This window comes from Beta vulgaris, chromosome 9, assembly GCF_026745355.1.
Source record: "Beta vulgaris subsp. vulgaris cultivar EL10 chromosome 9, EL10.2, whole genome shotgun sequence".
Taxonomy (NCBI): Eukaryota; Viridiplantae; Streptophyta; class Magnoliopsida; order Caryophyllales; family Amaranthaceae; genus Beta; species Beta vulgaris.
This window is the reverse complement of record NC_079210.1, coordinates 20,223,137-20,243,315: the sequence shown is the minus strand read 5'-3', so window position 1 is coordinate 20,243,315 and position 20,179 is coordinate 20,223,137. Positions and strand designations below refer to the sequence as shown.

Here is a 20,179-nt window from a genome sequence, read left to right as displayed (position 1 = left end):
CAATCTAACTTCTCTTCAAGTTTTTGTACAAGTAAAATTATACCTTGTAGGTTTGTCTGCGGATATAATTAATATTGGTAAAGGAACTTATAGATGTAATAAGAGAATGATTATCAGTTCCTCTGAAAGGAACAAACTTATTGGCACAACTAAATTGATTCAAACGAACTCTAATATAATCACATGAGTATAGTAATTAAGCATGAATCAACAGATCTATTAACTGATGTTCATTTTCAAATAATAATAGAAGCTTAATTAAGGCTATAATTTAGGAAGGTTTTAACGAAAAAGATTTTGACTAAGTTAAATCATCTTAAAGATGTTTTTTGGTTATGGAAAGATTTTAATTAAAAAAAAATTTAAATCTTTTATATTTAAAGAAAAACCTTCTTGGATATTGATAAGTGTCTATTTTATATATATATTATTCCCTTTTATTGCTTATTTTGGGTACAAATTATGCTTATTTATATGTGTTTCATTGTTTTATAACTCAAAGTATAATTTGTTAAGGAATTGATATTTTATTATTATATTAGCACTTTTATTATTATTTATTTACTGAATTATTGAATTTAATTTTATGTGTTTTTATGTGTTTTAGGTTGGATTTAAAGATAAGACGAGATAAAGGGCAGCATATAAAAAGACATATAGACTTCATATACAGGGAGGACACGCCAGAAAAGGACGAACAGAAGGAGGGACGAGGGCAGCGAAGCAATCCACGCAGCAGTAGCGCACATAACAGTCGCAGCCCCGGCCCCGATTCGAGTCACCGAACGAATTCAGCCATGGTTTCTCATATTTGGGTGATGTTCTCTTCAATTATGAGTAGCTAATTTCATTATTCTAGGGCTTAGATGATACCCTAATAGTATGAATTAATTGATTGTTTGATTGAGAATTGTTTATGGTTTTATGATTGCATAACTTGTTAGATTAATTGTCGATTATAATTGTGGACATATTGATTGATATTATCCTTGTAGGATTATTTATTGGTTGATATTGTTATCAAATTTACATATTTTGTTCTTGTAGTTCAAAGTATGATGTTATGCAATGGTGCTTATTGGTTTGCAATTGAAGAATTGAATACTCCATGCTTTAGTTAGATGGTTTATGTCACTTGGTTCGATTACAATTTATATTTCTTAATTAGAGTATTCCGGCTTGTAGTTTAGGGTACTCAATAAAACCTATAATTCTCACTCATTAATCTATTAATCATATTATTAGTGGAGGATTCGATGTCCTAGAAATCTTTCGTATCAAGTGTTTCTCCATATTTTTAATCAAATCGTTAGCTTTAATTTTATAGTTTATTTTTAGTTTCTTTTAGTTTAATAGTTATAATCAACTCAAATTCCCTATCATCCGATTTTCTTATTTTCTTTTAGGATTAATTAGTAGACGTTAAACTTAACATTAATTAACACGTTCCCTGTGGATACGATACCCATTATATTTGCCTATTACTATCGATCTTGTGCACTTGCAAGTATAGGGTTTTAAAAACTAGATATAAAATCGCTATCAAATTTTTGGCGTCGTTGCCGGGGAACGGTGTTTGGTTAGTATAGTTTATTAGTTTACTATTTTAGTCTTTAGTCTAGAGTGTCTTTATTTTTATTTTATTTTCTTTCTTGCTTATTGTTTACTAGCCTTAGCTTAAAAAAAAAAAAAAACCACAAAAAAAAAAAAAAAAATTTGTTTTTAGTGTTTCTAGCGTAATAATTAGTTTTTAGTAATTTTATAATTTTTGATATTGTTTATTTCTTTGTTTACTTTTTTTTTTTCGTATTTTATCATTCAAGTTCTAATTTTCTGTTTCAAGCATACTGACATTGTGTTTGCAGGTTGCTTTAAGTGATCTTGCTGAGATTCTGTTCACGGTGAAGGTTTGCTGGAAATAGGTTTCAGGTTTATTCATTTCAGTTAGCATTTTGGTTTTTTTATTTTTTTTAATTATTGTTTTTGTATTGGTTTTATGCTTCATCGTAGGTCTTTGTCACTTGATTTGATTCCATACGACCCTGAAATAGAAAGAACGCTTAGGAAATTAAGAGCTTTTGTGAAGGATAATAAGTCAAGTATTTCAAATTTTAACTCTAAAATCGATACTGAATTAAAAATGGCTGAGGAACCACCTAGACAACTTAGTGAGTACTTTACTCCTGGCACTTACACTTCACCTATTGGTAATAGATTACCTACTATTGATGGAAATTTCGAGATTAAGCCACAAATTATTCAAATGCTTCCTAATTTTTATGGTCTTGAATCTGAAAATCCATATAAGCATATTGATGCATTTTTGGAAGTATGTTCAACTTTTAATATTCCTAATATTTCTCCTGATTCTATTCGTATGCGATTGTTTAATTTTTCTTTAAAAGATAAGGCTAAAGAATGGCTTAATACTAAGCAAAATTTAACGACTTGGGCTCAATTGCAAAGAGACTTTTTAAAGAAATTTTATCCGATTGGTAAATTAAGTGCTATGAGACGTGCGATAACTACTTTTTCTCAAAATCCTAATGAACAATTTCATGAGGCATGGGAAAGGTTTAGGGGTTTATTACGTGAATGTCCACATCATGAAGTTCCTCAATGGCAATTGATACATAGCTTTTATTATGGCCTTAATGAACATAATCAACAAATGATAGATGCTTCTTGTGGTGGTAACTTTATGCAAAAGAATTCTGACCAAGCATGGCAATTATTTGAAGATCTAAGTGAAAATTCTTTACAACATGCCACTTCTTCTCGTAACGTTTCATCTAGATCTCTAGGAGGTAAAGGTGGAATCTATGAAGTTTCGCACACTCATGATCTTGCTTATAAAGTTGATATTCTTACTAAGAAAATGGACCAAGTAGATCTTTTGAATAAGAAGATTGATCACCTAGTGAATGCTAACAATATGCATGTTAATTCTTCTAACGCTCAAGAAGTGTGTGCAACATGTTCTAGTCCTGGTCATTTATCTTATAATTGCCCTTTGAGTTTTTCTGAGGTGCCACAGGAACAAGTAAATGCAGCTCAAGGGTATCCTCAATACAACAATCCATATTCGAACACATATAATCCAGGGTGGAGGAATCATCCCAACTTTTCATGGAAGCAACAAGGTGGAGATATGCAGCAAGGGCAAAGATCCAACCAAATGGGTCAAACAGGTATGAATCCTCCTGGTTTTCAAGGTCAAAGGTACAATTCTCAACCTACACAACCTTCTAGTAGCAATTCTGACTTGGATAAGATTATTTCCGCTTTAGGGGCTGTGACTACTAGTGTTAAAAATATTGAAAATAAAATGCATGTTGTTGATTCTCACACACAGTCCATAGCCAAGCTTGAGACACAAATTGGTCAATTAGCTAATGTGATTGGTAAAAGAGATGATGGTAAATTACCTAGTAATTCAATTGAGAATCCTAAGAACCATAATTATGAACAAGCTAAAGCGGTGATGACTCTTAGGAATGGTAAAGAGGTAGATAATGTAGTGATGGAAAAGAATAATGCTAATTCTAATGCTTCATTGAGTAAGGAAGATAAAACTAATAAGGCAAATGTGGATTCATCTTCTTCTTCTAATGTGTCTAAATCTTCAACTTCTATTCCATATGAGCCTAGAGTTCCTTATCCGCAAGCTTTAGATGCACCCTCTCCTTATGGAAAGAATAAGCAAAAAGAAGACATTTTAGAAACATTTAAACAAGTTCAAATTAATTTACCGCCTTTAGATGCTATTAAGCAAATTCCAGCTTACGCTAAATTTCTAAAAGACATGTGCACCTATAAAAGGAAATCAAAAGCGAATTGTTCTAAAAAAGTTATTTTAAGTGAGCAGGTAAGTTCTATTTTGCAATTTAATTATGCACCTAAGTTTAAAGATCCAGGAGTTCCGACCATTTCTTGTTATATTGGTGACCATAAAATTGAAAAGGCACTCTTAGATTTAGGCTCAAGTGTTAATTTGATTCCTTATTCTGTTTATGAGCAACTAGGCCTAGGTGAGTTACAACCTTCTAATTGCACTCTCCAATTAGCAGATCGATCTGTTAAAGTTCCCAGAGGTAGAATTGATGATGTTTTAGTAAAAATTGATAAAGGAGTCTTTCCAGTAGACTTTGTTGTGTTAGACATGGAGGTTGGTCAACCATCTAAAAATATTCCTGTCATTCTTGGTCGTCCATTTTTAGCGACCGCTGATGCTACTATTAATTGTAGGTCTGGAGAAATGGATGTTTCTGTTTTAAATATGCGAATAAGGTTGAATATCTTTAAAGCCTCTTCTCATCCTACTAGTGAAAATGAGTCTGAATGTTTCTTTGTGGATGTTATTGATGAATTAGTTGAAGAAGCTTTGCCGGTAATAATTTCTAAGGATTCTCTTGAAACTAATTTGTCACATGAGAACTTAAAGTATTTTGATATTGAAGATTTGACACATGAGTTAATTTCCCCTCTTGATATAACTCCATCTCTAGAAACATCTTCTTGGGTATCTAGGCATGAGCCTTTACCACCTCTTTCGGAGTCTCCAGCATTACCGTCTATTATGTCACCTCCAAATCTTGAGTTAAAGGCTCTTCCATCAAATTTAAAGTATATTTTCCTAGGTTCTAATGAGACTTTACCTATTATAATATCTTCTGAGCTATCTAATGAACAAGAGTTGGCATTGCTTAAGGTTTTGTCTGATCATAAAAAGGCTATAGGTTGGTCGATTGCAGATCTAAAGGGTATTAGTCCTTCTATTTGTATGCATAGAATCTTTTTAGAAGAGAATGCTAAGCCCACTAGGGAGATGCAACGTAGGTTAAATCCACATATGAAAGAAGTCGTTATGAAGGAAGTAGTTAAATTGTTAGATGCAGGGATCATTTATCCAATTTCTGATAGTCAGTGGGTCAGTCCTGTGCAAGTTGTGCCTAAGAAATCTGGGATCACAGTTGTTAAAAATAGTGAGGGTGAGCTTGTACCTACTAGAGAGACCACAAGTTGGAGAGTTTGCATTAACTATAGGAAGCTTAATTCGGTGACTAGGAAAGATCATTTCCCACTACCTTTTATTGATCAAATCTTAGAAAAATTAGCGGGTCAAAGTTATTATTGCTTTCTTGATGGTTATTCTGGTTATAATCAATTGGCTATTTATCCCGAAGATCAAGAGAAAACTACATTTACATGTCCCGCGGGTACTTTTGCTTTTAGAAGAATGCCTTTTGGTTTATGTAATGCACCTTCTACATTTCAACGATGCATGATGTCTATTTTCTGTGATATGGTTGATAAATTTTTAGAGGTGTTTATGGATGACTTTTCAGTTTTTGGACCTTCATTTGATGAGTGTTTAAGTAATTTGAATGATGTTTTGCAAAGATGTGAAGAGGTTAATCTTGTTTTAAGTTGGGAAAAGAGTCACTTCATGGTTAGAGAAGGCATTGTTTTGGGTCACAAAATTTCAAAGAAGGGAATTCAAGTAGATAAAGCTAAAGTTGATCTTATTTCTAATCTACCTATTCCTACTTCTGTTAAGCATGTTAGATCTTTCTTAGGCCATGCAGGTTTTTATAGAAGGTTTATTAAAGATTTTAGTAAGCTTGCTAGGCCACTTACTTCTCTCCTTGCTAAAGATTCTACTTTTTCTTTTGATGAATCTTATGTTGAATCTTTTGAGAAGATTAAATCGTTGCTTGTTTCAGCACCTATAGTACAACCACCTGATTTTTCTTTACCTTTTGAAATTATGTGCGATGCTTCTGATTATGCTATAGGTGCGGTACTTGGTCAAAAGGTGAATAAAGTTCCTCATGTAATTTATTATGCTAGTAGAACTCTCACAGATGCTCAAAAGAATTATTCTACTACTGAAAAAGAGTTATTAGCTATCGTGTTTGCCTTGGATAAATTTCGCTCATATCTTTTGTGCTCTAAAGTTATAATATATTCTGATCATGCCGCTTTAAGGTATTTATTATCTAAGAAAGAGTCAAAACCTAGGTTAATTAGGTGGATTCTATTATTACAAGAATTCGATCTTGAAATTAGAGATAAAAAGGGGTCTGAAAATGCAGTGGCTGACCATTTGTCCAGAATTTTACTTGTGCAGAATGCTGACATTTCTTTGCAGGACAATTTTCCTGATGAGCAATTGTTCGCTGTTTCACACACGCATTTCCCATGGTTTGTGCATATTGTTAATTACCTTGCTTCTGGTAAGATACCTTCTCAATGGTCTAAACAGGAGAAGGATAGGTTCTTTTCGCAGGTTAAGCATTATTTTTGGGAAGATCCATACTTGTTTAAATATTGTTATGATCAAGTGATTCGTAGATGTGTGCCTGAGTGTGAAATCCCTGATATTTTAACTTTTTGTCATTCTTATGCATGTGGTGGGCATTTTGGTGGTCGTAGAACAGCTGCTAAAGTACTTCAAAGTGGGTTTTATTGGCCGACTATATTTAAAGATGCACATAAATTTTCTATTGCATGTGAAAGATGTCAGAAAACTGGAGCTATATCACGTCGTAATATGATGCCTCTTAATCCTATTTTAATTGTTGAGATTTTTGATGTGTGGGGTATAGACTTTATGGGTCCATTTCCACTTTCTTTTGGCTTTACTTATATACTAGTTGCTGTTGATTATGTGTCTAAATGGGTAGAAGCTAAAGCAACTAGAACTAATGACCATAAAGTAGTAATGGACTTTGTTAAAGATAATATATTTTGTCGATTTGGAGTACCTAGAGCCCTTATTAGTGATGGGGGTAATCATTTTCTTCATCGTGCATTTGAGTCATTGCTTAAAAAGTACAATGTGACACATAAAGTAGCTACTCCTTATCACCCTCAAACTAGTGGTCAAGTAGAAGTGTCTAATCGTGAGATTAAATCTATTCTTGAGAAGACAGTTAGGCCGGATAGAAAAGATTGGTCTTTGAGGTTAAATGATGCACTTTGGGCTTATCGTACCGCATTTAAGACTCCTATAGGAATGTAACCTTATAGATTAGTTTATGGGAAGGCTTGCCACCTCCCTGTTGAGTTAGAACATAGAGCATTTTGGGCTACTAAAGCTTTTAACTTTGACATGAAACAAGCTGGTTCTAATCGTCGTCTTCAATTAAATGCACTAGAAGAATTGCAAAATGATGCCTATGAGAATGCTCAGATTTATAAAGCAAAAACTAAAGCTTTTCATGATAAACATATTGCTAGAAAATCTTTTGAACCAAATCAGAAAGTTTGGCTTTACAACTCTAAGCTTAAATTTTATCCAGGAAAGTTACGGTCTAGATGGGATGGTCCATTTGTTGTTGAACAGGTGTTTCCTTCTGGCGCTATACAGATTTCTGACCCACGAGATGGTCGTGTTCTCATGGTTAATGGGCAACGACTGAAGCATGCTGTATCTAATGATGTTGAGGAAGGTCTTATTGAGTCCATTAATTTGGTGGACCCTGTTTACATTGATTGAGTGTTCTGGCTAAGTCTGGCTGAAGACTTTTAAACTTAGCGCTAACTGGGAGGCAACCCAGCATTTTGTTTATGTTTTTATTTATTTCTTCTTATGATGTCTAGTTTCATTTCGTTTCATAGTTACTGGTTTTACTGTAATGTTTTGTAGGTCTTTTGTGGGTGTTTGTACGCTGATGCATGCTGACCAAAACACTTGCCGCTGCAGTTTTGTGCTTCATTTCAGTAGTAGTGATCCAGCATCTAGCACTCTCCGTTCTCGTCATTTGGCCATATTTCTACATTGCATTCGCCAGGTTGTGTTGCTCCATCTTACTTATTTTATGCTTTTCTTTTATTATCTTCTCGCATTGAGGACAATGCAATGAATAAGTGTGGGGGAGTACGAGACAAATTTGGTGCATAAAGGTCACATTTGATATATTTGTTGTTATTGTGGTGAGATGGTTGTTATGTTATAATGATGAGATTTTGTGTTTGGCTGTCATATTGGTAATTATATGCTTGAGATACAGGTTTTAAATTTTATGGCATAAAAATTGCCGGTTGTCCAATTTACGGGGAGGTGCTGTCGAAATTTGTCTAGAATTTTTGTGTTCGTTTTCTTTTGTTATTGGTAGTTTATTTTTCCTCTTTTTATTTTTGTTGAAAAGCGACAATTGGACGAGGTTCACACCTTGTTAGAGACGCCCGGCTATATGCTTAGAAGGTAGTGCATTCAATTCACTTGCCTTCTACCGTCCACCACATGGAATTTATTCCATTCGAAGTTTACTTATCAAAGTTTACTTCTCTTGTTGCAATTCAACGATTTTTTTTTCTTATATTTATTTATTTATTTTTAATTTTAAGTAGTTAGTAGCTAGAGTCTTAGTGTAGTAACATTTTGAATTTCTATGCCTTAGTGTGAAACAAGTGATTTTTCGAAATAAAGAAAAGATATGATTTAAGTTTTTTTTTTTCATGAGTTAATTTGCATTGGATTAGTAATTCGATATGATAGCGTAATATTCTTTTTATGGCAAGGTTTGTGGTAAGATGGTTTCGTTTTACCCAAGTGCGAGGAGACCTTTCATAGTGACGTTTTGAACCCAGTGAGAATTCGAGCCATCAACCGTTTAAGACCGATACTATTTCGGTCTAGATTATTTTATTCATGTGTGTTTTATCTCCTCCTTGGTTACTTATATCTTGAGTTTGCATTGATTCTCCCTAAGATTGCAACTTATACATATATTTTAAAAAAATAATAATTGAGGCATTCTTTTCATGTTAGAACTTTCAGAATTTGTAATTCACATCTATACACAATCACTTTGTTTTACCCCTTTTGAGCCTTATTGTCCATTATTTTCTTGTTTAACCATACATTACAAGCCTGCGACCTCCAACATTATTTACCCGAGCTTAGCTAAATGGGGTCCTGTTCGAATTGTTGATGTATATGTTTTGGTGAATGAAGATGATTCAAAGATGAAAAGGGAATTCATAGAAAGAAATCAATGCAGAAGAAAAAAAAAATTATAAATATACAAGGGTGAAAGAATTATACAAATATGTATAGAAGCATGAAGGAATAAATAAAAGGTGAAAATAAAAGCGAATGGATGGAAGTGATGATGGAGAATGGTGTTTATTATTATAGAAGTTATGGAGTCTTTTTGGAGTCTTTTTGTGACATCGATAATTGAAGATCATGTGTATCATTGGATTTATATACTCCATTTAATTATGCTCTTATTAACACCACATTCCCAAATATATTCCTACCCTTAACCTTAGCCCCATTACAACCTATATTAAGCCCTTAATTAAATATATGTATTAACTCTAAAGCGGTGGAGGGTGAGATGCAATTCAAGCTTAAAGATTGATTAATCAAGTTGAGTTGAGTTTTGAGTGTTACCATATTCTCTCATAATTTTTCCACAATAATATTTTCATTTGAGAGTGTTGAGTGCTTATAAATTAATCCTATGTGAGGTTGCTATGAAATGTCAAGTCAAATTCGGGGAGAAGAAGCGGTAAGATTGGTTGCCATATCAAAAGGTGCCGTGAAATATTGTTTGATCCATGCATATTAACTTGTGAACCAATAATTGTTTTTGGAAAAAAAAAATGATTTTTTGTGATTTTTAAACTGATCACTTGTTGGAACTATATGGTTTGGAACTTCTTAATGTGGCTTTGTAGGTATGCCAACTGAAAACCTTCACGAGACCAAACTCGTCCACTAGGGTAGCCTAGGGGTTTAAAGGGCTTGTTGCACATGCTAAGTGCAATCGCGATTCCTACGACAGTGAGTTAGGTTTATTGTTTTCATAGGTTAGTTTTATTTATTTTTGCGCGAGGACTAGCAAATCCTAAGTGTGGGGGAGTTGATAAGTGTCTATTTTATATATATATTATTCTCTTTTATTGCTTATTTTGGGTACAAATTATGCTTATTTATATGTGTTTCATTGTTTTATAACTCAAAGTATAATTTGTTAAGGACTTGATATTTTATTATTATATTAGCACTTTTATTATTATTTATTTACTGAATTATTGAATTTAATTTTATGTATTTTTATGTGTTTTAGGTTGGATTTAAAGATAAGACGAGATAAAGGGCAGCATATAAAAAGACATATAGACTTCATATACAGGGAGGACACGCCAGAAAAGGACGAACAGAAGGAGGGACGAGGGCAGCGAAGCAATCCACGCAGCAGTAGCGCACAAAACAGTCGCAGCCCCGGCCCCGATTCGTGTCACCGAACGAATTCAGCCATGGTTTCTCATATTTGGGTGATGTTCTCTTCAATTATGAGTAGCTAATTTCATTATTCTAGGGCTTAGATGATACCCTAATAGTATGAATTAATTGATTGTTTGATTGAGAATTGTTTATGGTTTTATGATTGCATAACTTGTTAGATTAATTGTCGATTATAATTGTGGACATATTGATTGATATTATCCTTGTAGGATTATTTATTGGTTGATATTGTTATCAAATTTACATATTTTGTTCTTGTAGTTCAAAGTATGATGTTATGCAATGGTGCTTATTGGTTTGCAATTGAAGAATTGAATACTCCATGCTTTAGTTAGATGGTTTATGTCACTTGGTTCGATTACAATTTATATTTCTTAATTAGAGTATTATGGCTTGTAGTTTAGGGTACTCAATAAAACCTATAATTCTCACTCATTAATCTATTAATCATATTATTAGTGGAGGATTCGATGTCCTAGAAATCTTTCGTATCAAGTGTTTCTCCATATTTTTAATCAAATCGTTAGCTTTAATTTTATAGTTTATTTTTAGTTTCTTTTAGTTTAATAGTTATAATCAACTCAAATTCCCTATCATCCGATTTTCTTATTTTCTTTTAGGATTAATTAGTAGACGTTAAACTTAACATTAATTAACACGTTCCCTGTGGATACGATACCCATTATATTTGCCTATTACTATCGATCTTGTGCACTTGCAAGTATAGGGTTTTAAAAACTTGATATAAAATCGCTATCAGATATTATTAAAAAGAACTAACATTAATTTTTTTTTGCTTAACAATTTCCTAGAATTTAGGAAAGTGAGATACTGGATATAACACATTCAATTAAACGTATAAAAAGTGGCGCATGATGTGCTTGTTCCTCAAGGAAAGGAACAATGTGTAAATCCATGATCCTATGATCTAATCTCATGATTAATCTAAATAACTATTAAATAGGATCTTAATTAATGAAGTTCTAAGTATCTCTGACTAAGTGATTAAGTGAGTTAAGTAATTAAAGTCTCAGTGCCTTTATTTTCTTATAATAGCAAATTGTTCCTATTGCCTACTTATTCTATTTCCACCAAATTAAATGTATAAAATCAGCTTCTCAAATCAAGAAACATTGACTATTGATTTGAAGGAAGCGATGGTAAACTAATATTAGTGGAACTACTAAATGGTATAAAAAAATACCAACATTTGGAACAGGTTTCTAATTATTTTGAAATTAATCTTAGTTCACTTGAACAAAGCAGAAGTTCCTCTTCATATGAGACTATATTTTTTAAGGAACTTTATTTCATTATATGCTTTAATTATATTATTTCTTTTGACTAACCTACTAATATTAAAATGCACAAAGTATTTCTTTTTGGGTTCGCTTTATGGATTATATTTCTTAGTTTATGACAACCCAAACTGAAGGAACAAATAATATTTAGTGAGGGGAACAACTCGTAAGATATAGCTCGACAACGAGTGTTCCAAGCATATGATGATAGACAAATCAACATTACTCTCGCTATATGCTTATAATGAAGGAACCGTAGCTTCAGAAACCAACGTAAAATGGTAAGACTGTTTAATAATCAAATGTTGGTAAGTTAAGTTCTTGTTTCACTGTATACATATTTATTGTCGAGTTAATGAAGCACTTTATGTTTACAGTTTTTAAAGTTCACTAACTCTGGTTGTCTTGCAATTAAATTGTGTCTTCAATAAAAGCTAGAAATGTCACACTTGAAGGGAATCAAGTAGGGAACACATACTTTGTGGATCTCAATTTGGTTCCTAACAACATGACATGACTAATCATTATTGAGGATGATCTACTTATATCTATCAAAATAATAACATTCTAACTTCATCATGGTTGACAAACTTAGACCAAGGAACTTGATTATAGGTATATCTTATATCTAGTTCCTAAAGGTATACGTTTGTATATTGTGTCCATGAAGATAATATGTGATCTTATCTTCTTTCAAAATTTGGTGTGCATCACAAATTCTTCGAACCTTTTCACATGAATTTGCGTGGCATTTTAAGTGTTTATATTAGAATTTTGAAGGAGATTTTTCTTGTTTATAGTTATTTAAGGAACACTTGATTCTTTCCTTTAATCGCAAAGTAAGTATTCCACATAATGTGAAATCATTGCTAAGAAGATTAAAAGTATAAGTGTTCATAAATTATTATATTCAAGATCTAACCATGGAACTAAGTTCCAAACAAGTTTGATGATGTATGCAGGAACAAGGAACAAGTTAGAAAAAGCAATCGATGTCACTTGCTAAATCATCAACAAAGGATGATTATAAGTTGATCAACAAGACATCCTATGACATCTTCAAAGGAGAAAACACTGGTATTATGCTCTTAAGCATTTGATTTAAGTATTTTGGAATTAATAGCAATAAGAATCATCTAAGGAACTTTAAAAATAGAAGCGTTGAGGTTGTGTTAAAATGCACCTCTAATTGTTAAACACACAGAGCTTATAGCAAAATGATATATAATGTGTTATAAAAAGTTGACATATTATGAGACTAACTTGTTTGTTCCCAGAAAACAGGTCAAAGATAATTTTTTAATTTTTAGGTTGGACTCGCAAGTTCCTATGGAGCTAGAGTTCTTAATATGAAATATGTCACTCTAAAAAGTAATAATAGCCAGCTATATGAACGTATGGAGAAGAACTTAAAAATGAAGATCAAGTTCAAGTTCATCAAATAAAAGTTCAACTCAATGAATATGTGTAAGCAAAGTTCCTGCCCAATTAGTAGGAACAAACAATTCCAACAACCGAGTTTCTTGATTCTAACTGGAACATAAGAAGTATACCTATGGCTCATTCACAAGAGACATAGGAAAAGGAACTCTATACAGGTTAGTTTATGAGAGGAACAACTAAACAAAGGTATTAATTTTGAGGAAACTTTTATTTATATAGCTAGGTCATGAAATAATTGAATATTCTTTTTGTTGCTTACATGGGATTTAGGTTGTTCTAAATAGATTTTCAATGTGTTCAAAATAATTCCTTTTTACTGGAAATCTACGAGGAACAACATCAAGTTTCTTCTTGAAAAATAATTTCAAAATTGACAATAATTTATGTTTTCGAGAGGAATTGCCTTAGTAGTTGTACATTGTAATATGGATAATATTTGTGGTACACTAACTATTTTATGCAATAGGTTTTGCTAACTTTATATGCAAATGAGTACACGAGCATGATAAGAGAACGCAACTACTCTCTTGGAACATAATGATATTATGACAAAAACATATCAAGGAACTTTTGAAGACTGATGAGTATGAGTCAAGTTGGAATGGAAGTTTCCATCAGATATGAAGACATTCAAATGATGGAACTAACAGTTCGGGAATTCAAAAGTAAGTCATCAAAATCAGTCCAGTACTTGAGGTAATTTTATATTATATTCATAGTGAAATATGACTTAAGTTATGATGTTGCTATTCACATTAATATATTACATTGTTAAAATTTATTAATCTGAATGCATAAATTTAAAAGTCTTGCTTTAAATTATGTGAATATATGTTCTTTATAATTTCACCTATTCATGGACTGTTTAGAGGAACAAGACTTAATGAAGTATGACTTGAGCATAAACATGTTCTTTTCCAAAAGTTTTGTCGAATTGGGTTCTTACATGTACTAAAATTGAAGTGACTATATGCACACTAGAGTAAATATGTTACACTTAATTTTTGTGTCGTAAAGGCATATTCCCTTGCCTAAGAGTGTTAGAGGTCTCATAATAGAATTGTGGATGCTGGCAAACATGAAAGTCCTAAGTTGCCAAAGATACAATGAAAGAAACCTTGTTGGAACAAGATGGTAAATTCCCTTGATATATTTCATTTCATTTAACTTTTAGAGGGAACAAACCTATTCTTAGCCAACTATCAACAATTCACACCACATTTCTTCAAACACCCTTTGATTAATTAATTTATCATTCCATTCATATCCTGTCACTTCAAATATCCTAATTCCCATGTGCTCTAAATTAAAATTCATGACTTTTTATGGTTCAATGATACATAAAGAGTGATAAATGGTAAATACATTTTGAGGGGGAAGTTAAGGAAGAAGTGAGAAGCAAGTATTATATGTTTTAACAATTGATACTCAGAAAGATATATCATTAGATGGAGCTACTCATATAAGTTCCTAACAATGAAGGAATGGTAAAGAACTCAGGGGGAATAAGGAAGGAATCGATATATATGTTTACTTCTTTGTGGTAGATAAATGTGACATTCTAGGAAAAGTACAACATCTTGTAATGACACCCTTGTTAAAAAAAAAAAAAAAAAAAAGAAGTAAACAAGGGTGATCCAATCATTATTATTTTCTAGAATTCAATATGTCATATATATGGTTGTGAAAATGCTTACTCATGGATTTGATGATTTGAGAAGAGGAACATAAGCGAATGATTGAAAGAACTTGACTATAAAGATGAATTCGTTCAAGTTTCTTCACTCAATGAGTTCCTCATGGCTGATTAGTTAAGTAAATTGAACTTGATAGATATATATCAAGGTGAATGTGTGTGGGGTTTGACAGAGATTTAAAAAGTGTGAGGTGAAGTGATTAACTATAATTATTGTTGAGAACCTCTTATTATAAGTCTAAACCATAGAGCACACAATATATCTCAAGTTCCTTTTACTCAAAATTTTTCACAAACTTCTTTCATATTTCTTTGAGCCGGATATTACAATGTCCTATCTCTTAATCCATTCTTGACCTTCACAATTGATTTTTGCTTGACTTTTATTTTCTTACTTGTCAAGTTCCTTCAATGATTTTTGAAGTTGGGTCTTTGGATTGTGAGTTGGAAATTTTTGTAGCACATGCATCCTAAGTTTGAAAACTGAGATTCTTGAGGCTTTTGGGAATAACAAGTGTTTAACCATGATGGTGGTAAGTGTAGCATATAAAATTATGTGTATATGATTTATCTAAAATAAATGTGTGTAAGATGATCCTTTTCGATAATGACAAAAGGGGGAAGAATATGTATGATGCTTATGGTCAAATATAGTTAAGTCTATATCCTTCCATGATGAATGTTCTTTGTATGATGTGTTTATTTATGTTGATATTTCCTTCATATACATGCATGACTTGTTTATTATGGGGAATAAGTACATCGTTTATTGCTTAATTTGTGATAAGCATCATTTGTTTGTCATTATCAAAAAGGGGGAAATTGTTGAGTCATGTAGTATTTTGATGATTGTAAACAAATGATGATTATCTAACTAACATGTGTGTTTGAGATGTGCATATTACATTAACATGAAACAAGTCATCAAAGGTTGAATATATCACATCATGAAGGTCTTCCCACAAGTGAAGTTCCTAAAAGAGTTCCTATAAGGAACACAAATAGAGCGGTTCCTAGGTACATCCTATGAGGAACATTAAATATGAAAATCTGGAGCAGTTCCTAAGTGGGAGCAGTAATATAACGTTTCAGAGTTGAAACAAGAAGTTCCTGAGCAGGAACTATGAGTGCGAAGTTTCTTAAAGGAACTAGCACACTGACGTTGTAAAGGTGGAGCTATCAACATGCGGTTCTTGAGTTGGAGCAGCATGGAGCATGAAGGCAGAAAATATGAGTTTATTTTCTAGGATTCATGTAAGTATATGGAAACATGAAAGGTAATGGAACAAGGTCTAAAGGAACTCGTAAGGTCAAAGGAACTTGTGGAACTTAGAGTCAAAAGTATTTAAGAGTCAATAAATCTGATGCATATTATTATCTTAATCTATAAGAATTTATTTAGAGTTTATTTCTTAATAAATCTCTACGTGGTTAAATATTTATAAATAATATGTGTTAGTTGTTTTAGGATAAGTTTTAGTTTTAAAATAAAAGATAAGTTTTAGTTTTAAAATAAAAGATAAATTTTTAATAAAATCGGTATCTTTAGGAATCTGATTTTATTTTATTTAATTTTATCTTTTTAGTTTTTGGAAAATAAAAAGGCTAGATTTACAATACGTATAATGAGTGTTGTTACAAAACTTGTCTGTCTGTTCCTCTCTAAAGGAACAGACGTGCTGGTCTATCAATCTAAGTTAAAGGAACAAAGTAGCAGTTAAAGGAACTAGGCGTGTAAAATATTGTGCAACGCTTAAAAGGATTTTGTTGAGTTTTTATAGGCTATATTTTAGGAAAATGATTTTATATAATACAAATCTGATATTAAAGAAAAGATCTTTTATGTAAAAGATTTTATCTTTATTCCAAAATAAAATCATTTTCGAATTTACAAGAAAAATCTTTTAAATATATTATTTGATAAAAAGATTAAATTTTGATGTTATTAATCAAAATAGTTTTTAATTAGAAATCAAATTTAAATTACGGTTGCATAAGTAAAGGCTAGATTTTAGGAAGCAGTAACGTAATTCTCTCCCACGTTTAACGGGTGATCATGGAGATCATGGGATGATTGAGGAACGTGTTCCTCCGTGTAAGGAACATCATGGGATAATGGTTTAACCACTAACACATGATTAATCCCACATTCATTCTAAAAGACTGCTATAAATATACAAGTTCAATTGAGTTTCAAATTGTCTGACTAGTGTCTTTCCATAGTGTTAGACTTATGTCATTCCATAAGTTTGGCTTAAGGAATAGCGTTACAAAAGAAATATATAATCTATTCCTTGTTTAAGTCAGTTCCTTTGAGTTTCAAGTTCCTACGAGTGCCATGTTCCTTTACAGTTATTCAGTTTCTATATACTAGAGTTAAACCAAATTATCAAGCGTCTGTATTTGTGTTTGGGGTTAAAGGGTTTGAGTGAACTCTTGTAATGGGAACTTGGTAAAAGGTTTGAGTGAATTCTTGTATCAAGTTCGAGGAACTTGAGTAAGTTCGAGTTAGGAACTTGAGTAAGTTCTTGTTGTGTATGCGTAGACTTAGGGTGAAGTCTATCTAGGGGTGAAGGGTTTGAGTAAACCTTTGGTAAAGAGTTGTGGGAACTCTTGAAAGACTTAGAGTTAAGTCTAGAGTATAGAGTGGAGATTGTGAGAGAGTTGGAGTTCCGAGTGGAACTTGAGTATGTAATAGGTTGAATCATAGGAGATTTCCTATTATAGTGAAGAGTTTAAATCCTGAGTAGGTCGTGGTTTTTCTTCTTGTATTGAGACAAGAAGTTTCCACGTAAAAATCTCTCTTGCACTTTCAGTTCCTTATTGCTTATGTTTTAAATTCCGCATTATTTGGGCAATAAGTTCCACACCACAATTCACCCCCCCCCCCCTCTTGAAGTGTTCCTAGTGAAATAACAAATATAAGGAAAAGAAACCATGTGTCCTTTTCTTTGAGAAAATGCATTGGAATGATCATCACACTTCCTTTTTAAAAATTTCTTTTAAAATGAATGATCTATTTTTGAATGACAGGACTATGAATTTTCTCTTCCATTTTTAAATATGAAATTTCATTTTGCAAAGAATTAATATGAGCTCTTTTATTTTCTAAAATATTTATTTGTTGAATAATGGAAGATGATTGTAAAAGAGAAAGATCTTTTTGTTGTATAGATGATAAAATTTGAAAGAAAATTGATGTTTCATAATTTTTGCATAAACTCCTTGCTTATCAACATAAAATGGGTAAATTTGAGTTAAAAACGGGGTACCAAGAATTATTTCGTAACTCATATCTTTGACTAAAATGAAAGTGTTTTGAAAACAAAATCCATCATTGCAAATATATGCTTCTGAAAGCTTGTATATTATTTTTAAAGGAGAAGAATTGGCAGCATATAATTGTTCCTTTTGTTTTTTCATAAAACTTAGAATGAATTAGTCCTTCCTTTATGCAGTTTTGGCCTGCACCACTATTTGCAAGAGCATTAGTGTTAACTGAAAAATCTCTATTACTATATTAGTTAGGACATACCATTTCTGAAAGCTGATTTGATGAATAATTTGAGAAATTTGTTCATGAGGAAGCTTCTCTTTTGAAATTACTTGGACTGCATCATGAATACATGAGGATGTGGAATGACTAGACATGTTAATGCTTTGACTTTCTCTTTGAGCACCTTAACTATATGAGTATGTTGGGATGACCATGCAGAAGGATTGTTCTGCAATCTTTTATAGCGAGGATTACAAAATTGACGCAATTTTGGAAAGAACTCTACAACATAATTGAAACATCCCAAAAATCTTTGAAGTTGGGTTTTGTCCTTTATCTCATCTAGAAACTTATAAGCTAACTCAATTGCTCTAATAATTGGTTTGGTTGTTCCTTTATGGATATCGTTCCAAAAAAAACTTACTTTTGTTTGAAATAACTTTATTTTTGTGGCTGAAACTACTAATCCACTTTTCATTGTTATATTAAAAAATATTTGAAGATCTTGAAATGTTTTTCTATTGTGGTTGAAAATACTAGAAAATCATCTATGTAAACTATAATAATTTTTGTAAATTGATTGAAAATATCATTCATAATATTTTGAAATTCAGACGGAGCATTTTTTAGTCCAAAAGGCATTACATTACATTCATAATGTTCAAATGGAACAGTAAAAGCTATGAATTCTAAGTATTCTTGATTCATTTGAATAGGTCGAGCACTAGTCGGTATATTTTTCTAATTGAAGTCCTTTTCACAAGGAAGAAAAACCATGTGTCTTATTCTTTTCCAAAATGCATTTGGAAAATCAGAACACACTTCCTTTCTAAAAAAAATTTCTAAGTCATGATATGTTTTTGAATGATGAGACTTTGAATTTTCTCTTCACTTTTCAAATATGAAATTTCATTTTTGCAAAATATGAGCTCTTTTATTTTCTAAAATATTTATTTGTTGATAAATGAAAGATGATTGTAAAAGAGAAAGATCATTTTGTTGTATAGATGATAAAAATTTAAAGGAAACTTGATGTCCCATAATTTTTGTATGAACTCTTTGCTTATCAACATTGCAAATATATGCTTTTGAAAACAGGGTACCAAGAATTATTTCTTAACTTATATCTTTCACTAAAATGAAAGTGTTTTGAAAACAAAATTCATCATTACAAATATATGCTTTTGAAAGCTTGTATTTTATGTTTAAAGGAGAAGAATTTGCAGCATATAGTTGTTCCTTTATTTTTTCATAAAACTTAGAAGGAATTAGTTATTCCTTTATGCAATTTTGGTTTGCACCATTGTCTACAAGAGCAATGGTGTTGACTGAAAAATCATCTATTACTATATTAATTAGGACATATCATTTTTGAAAACTGATTTGATCAATAATTTGAACAATTTGCCTTCCATCTTGAAGTAGTAGGATGGCTATTAGACATGTGAATATTTTCCTTTGCTTTTGCATATTGATGTCACCTTGATGTTGCTTTTAAAAATTTTCAATATGTCATTCTTCGGGCGTTGAAAAATAAGTCTCTTTATTTGTTTTATTTGAGCACTTGAAAACTTGCAAATAACTGTTTGAAAACTAGACTACCAAAGAAAATTACTTTGAATTGGATATTGGGAAAACCGTGGGGGTAAATACAAGGACTTATCCAATGTAGATTTCTCCGTCTAAACTCCATAAATGGTCAAAATGAACCAAAAATAGATTGAGTTCAGGAGTGAGGGTACAAACATAGTCAGAAACTATGTTGCCCATTGCTGGCCTCTACTAAATATCGATTCATATCAAGATATATGCAAAATAATAACCGCATAATGTTTTAAGCATTCTGAAAATAGTTAGTCTATGTTGGTTCAGAAAACACATAAAAAGACTATTTTTAGTGAGATGTTATTATGTAATCAATTTACAGGATGCCTAGCAGGTTGTCCAAATTAATCTGATTGATGCTAGAACAGTTC

At 31.8% G+C, this 20,179-nt stretch overlaps 1 protein-coding gene and 1 non-coding gene across 2 annotated transcripts; one reads left to right on the top strand and one right to left on the bottom strand.

The window, feature by feature from the left end:
* The first annotated feature begins 1,372 nt into the window (after positions 1-1,372).
* Positions 1,373-9,031, top strand: LOC104886311 (uncharacterized). Its single transcript, XM_057391693.1, is given in 1 exon segment — positions 1,373-9,031. A coding segment is annotated over 1 exon segment (5,508 nt). The 5' UTR covers positions 1,373-1,996; the 3' UTR covers positions 7,505-9,031.
* On the bottom strand, positions 2,507-2,613 carry LOC125493949 (small nucleolar RNA R71). Its single transcript, XR_007270272.1, has one exon. It is a non-coding gene; the product is annotated as a small nucleolar RNA R71 (small nucleolar RNA).
* Positions 9,032-20,179: the final 11,148 nt, after the last annotated feature.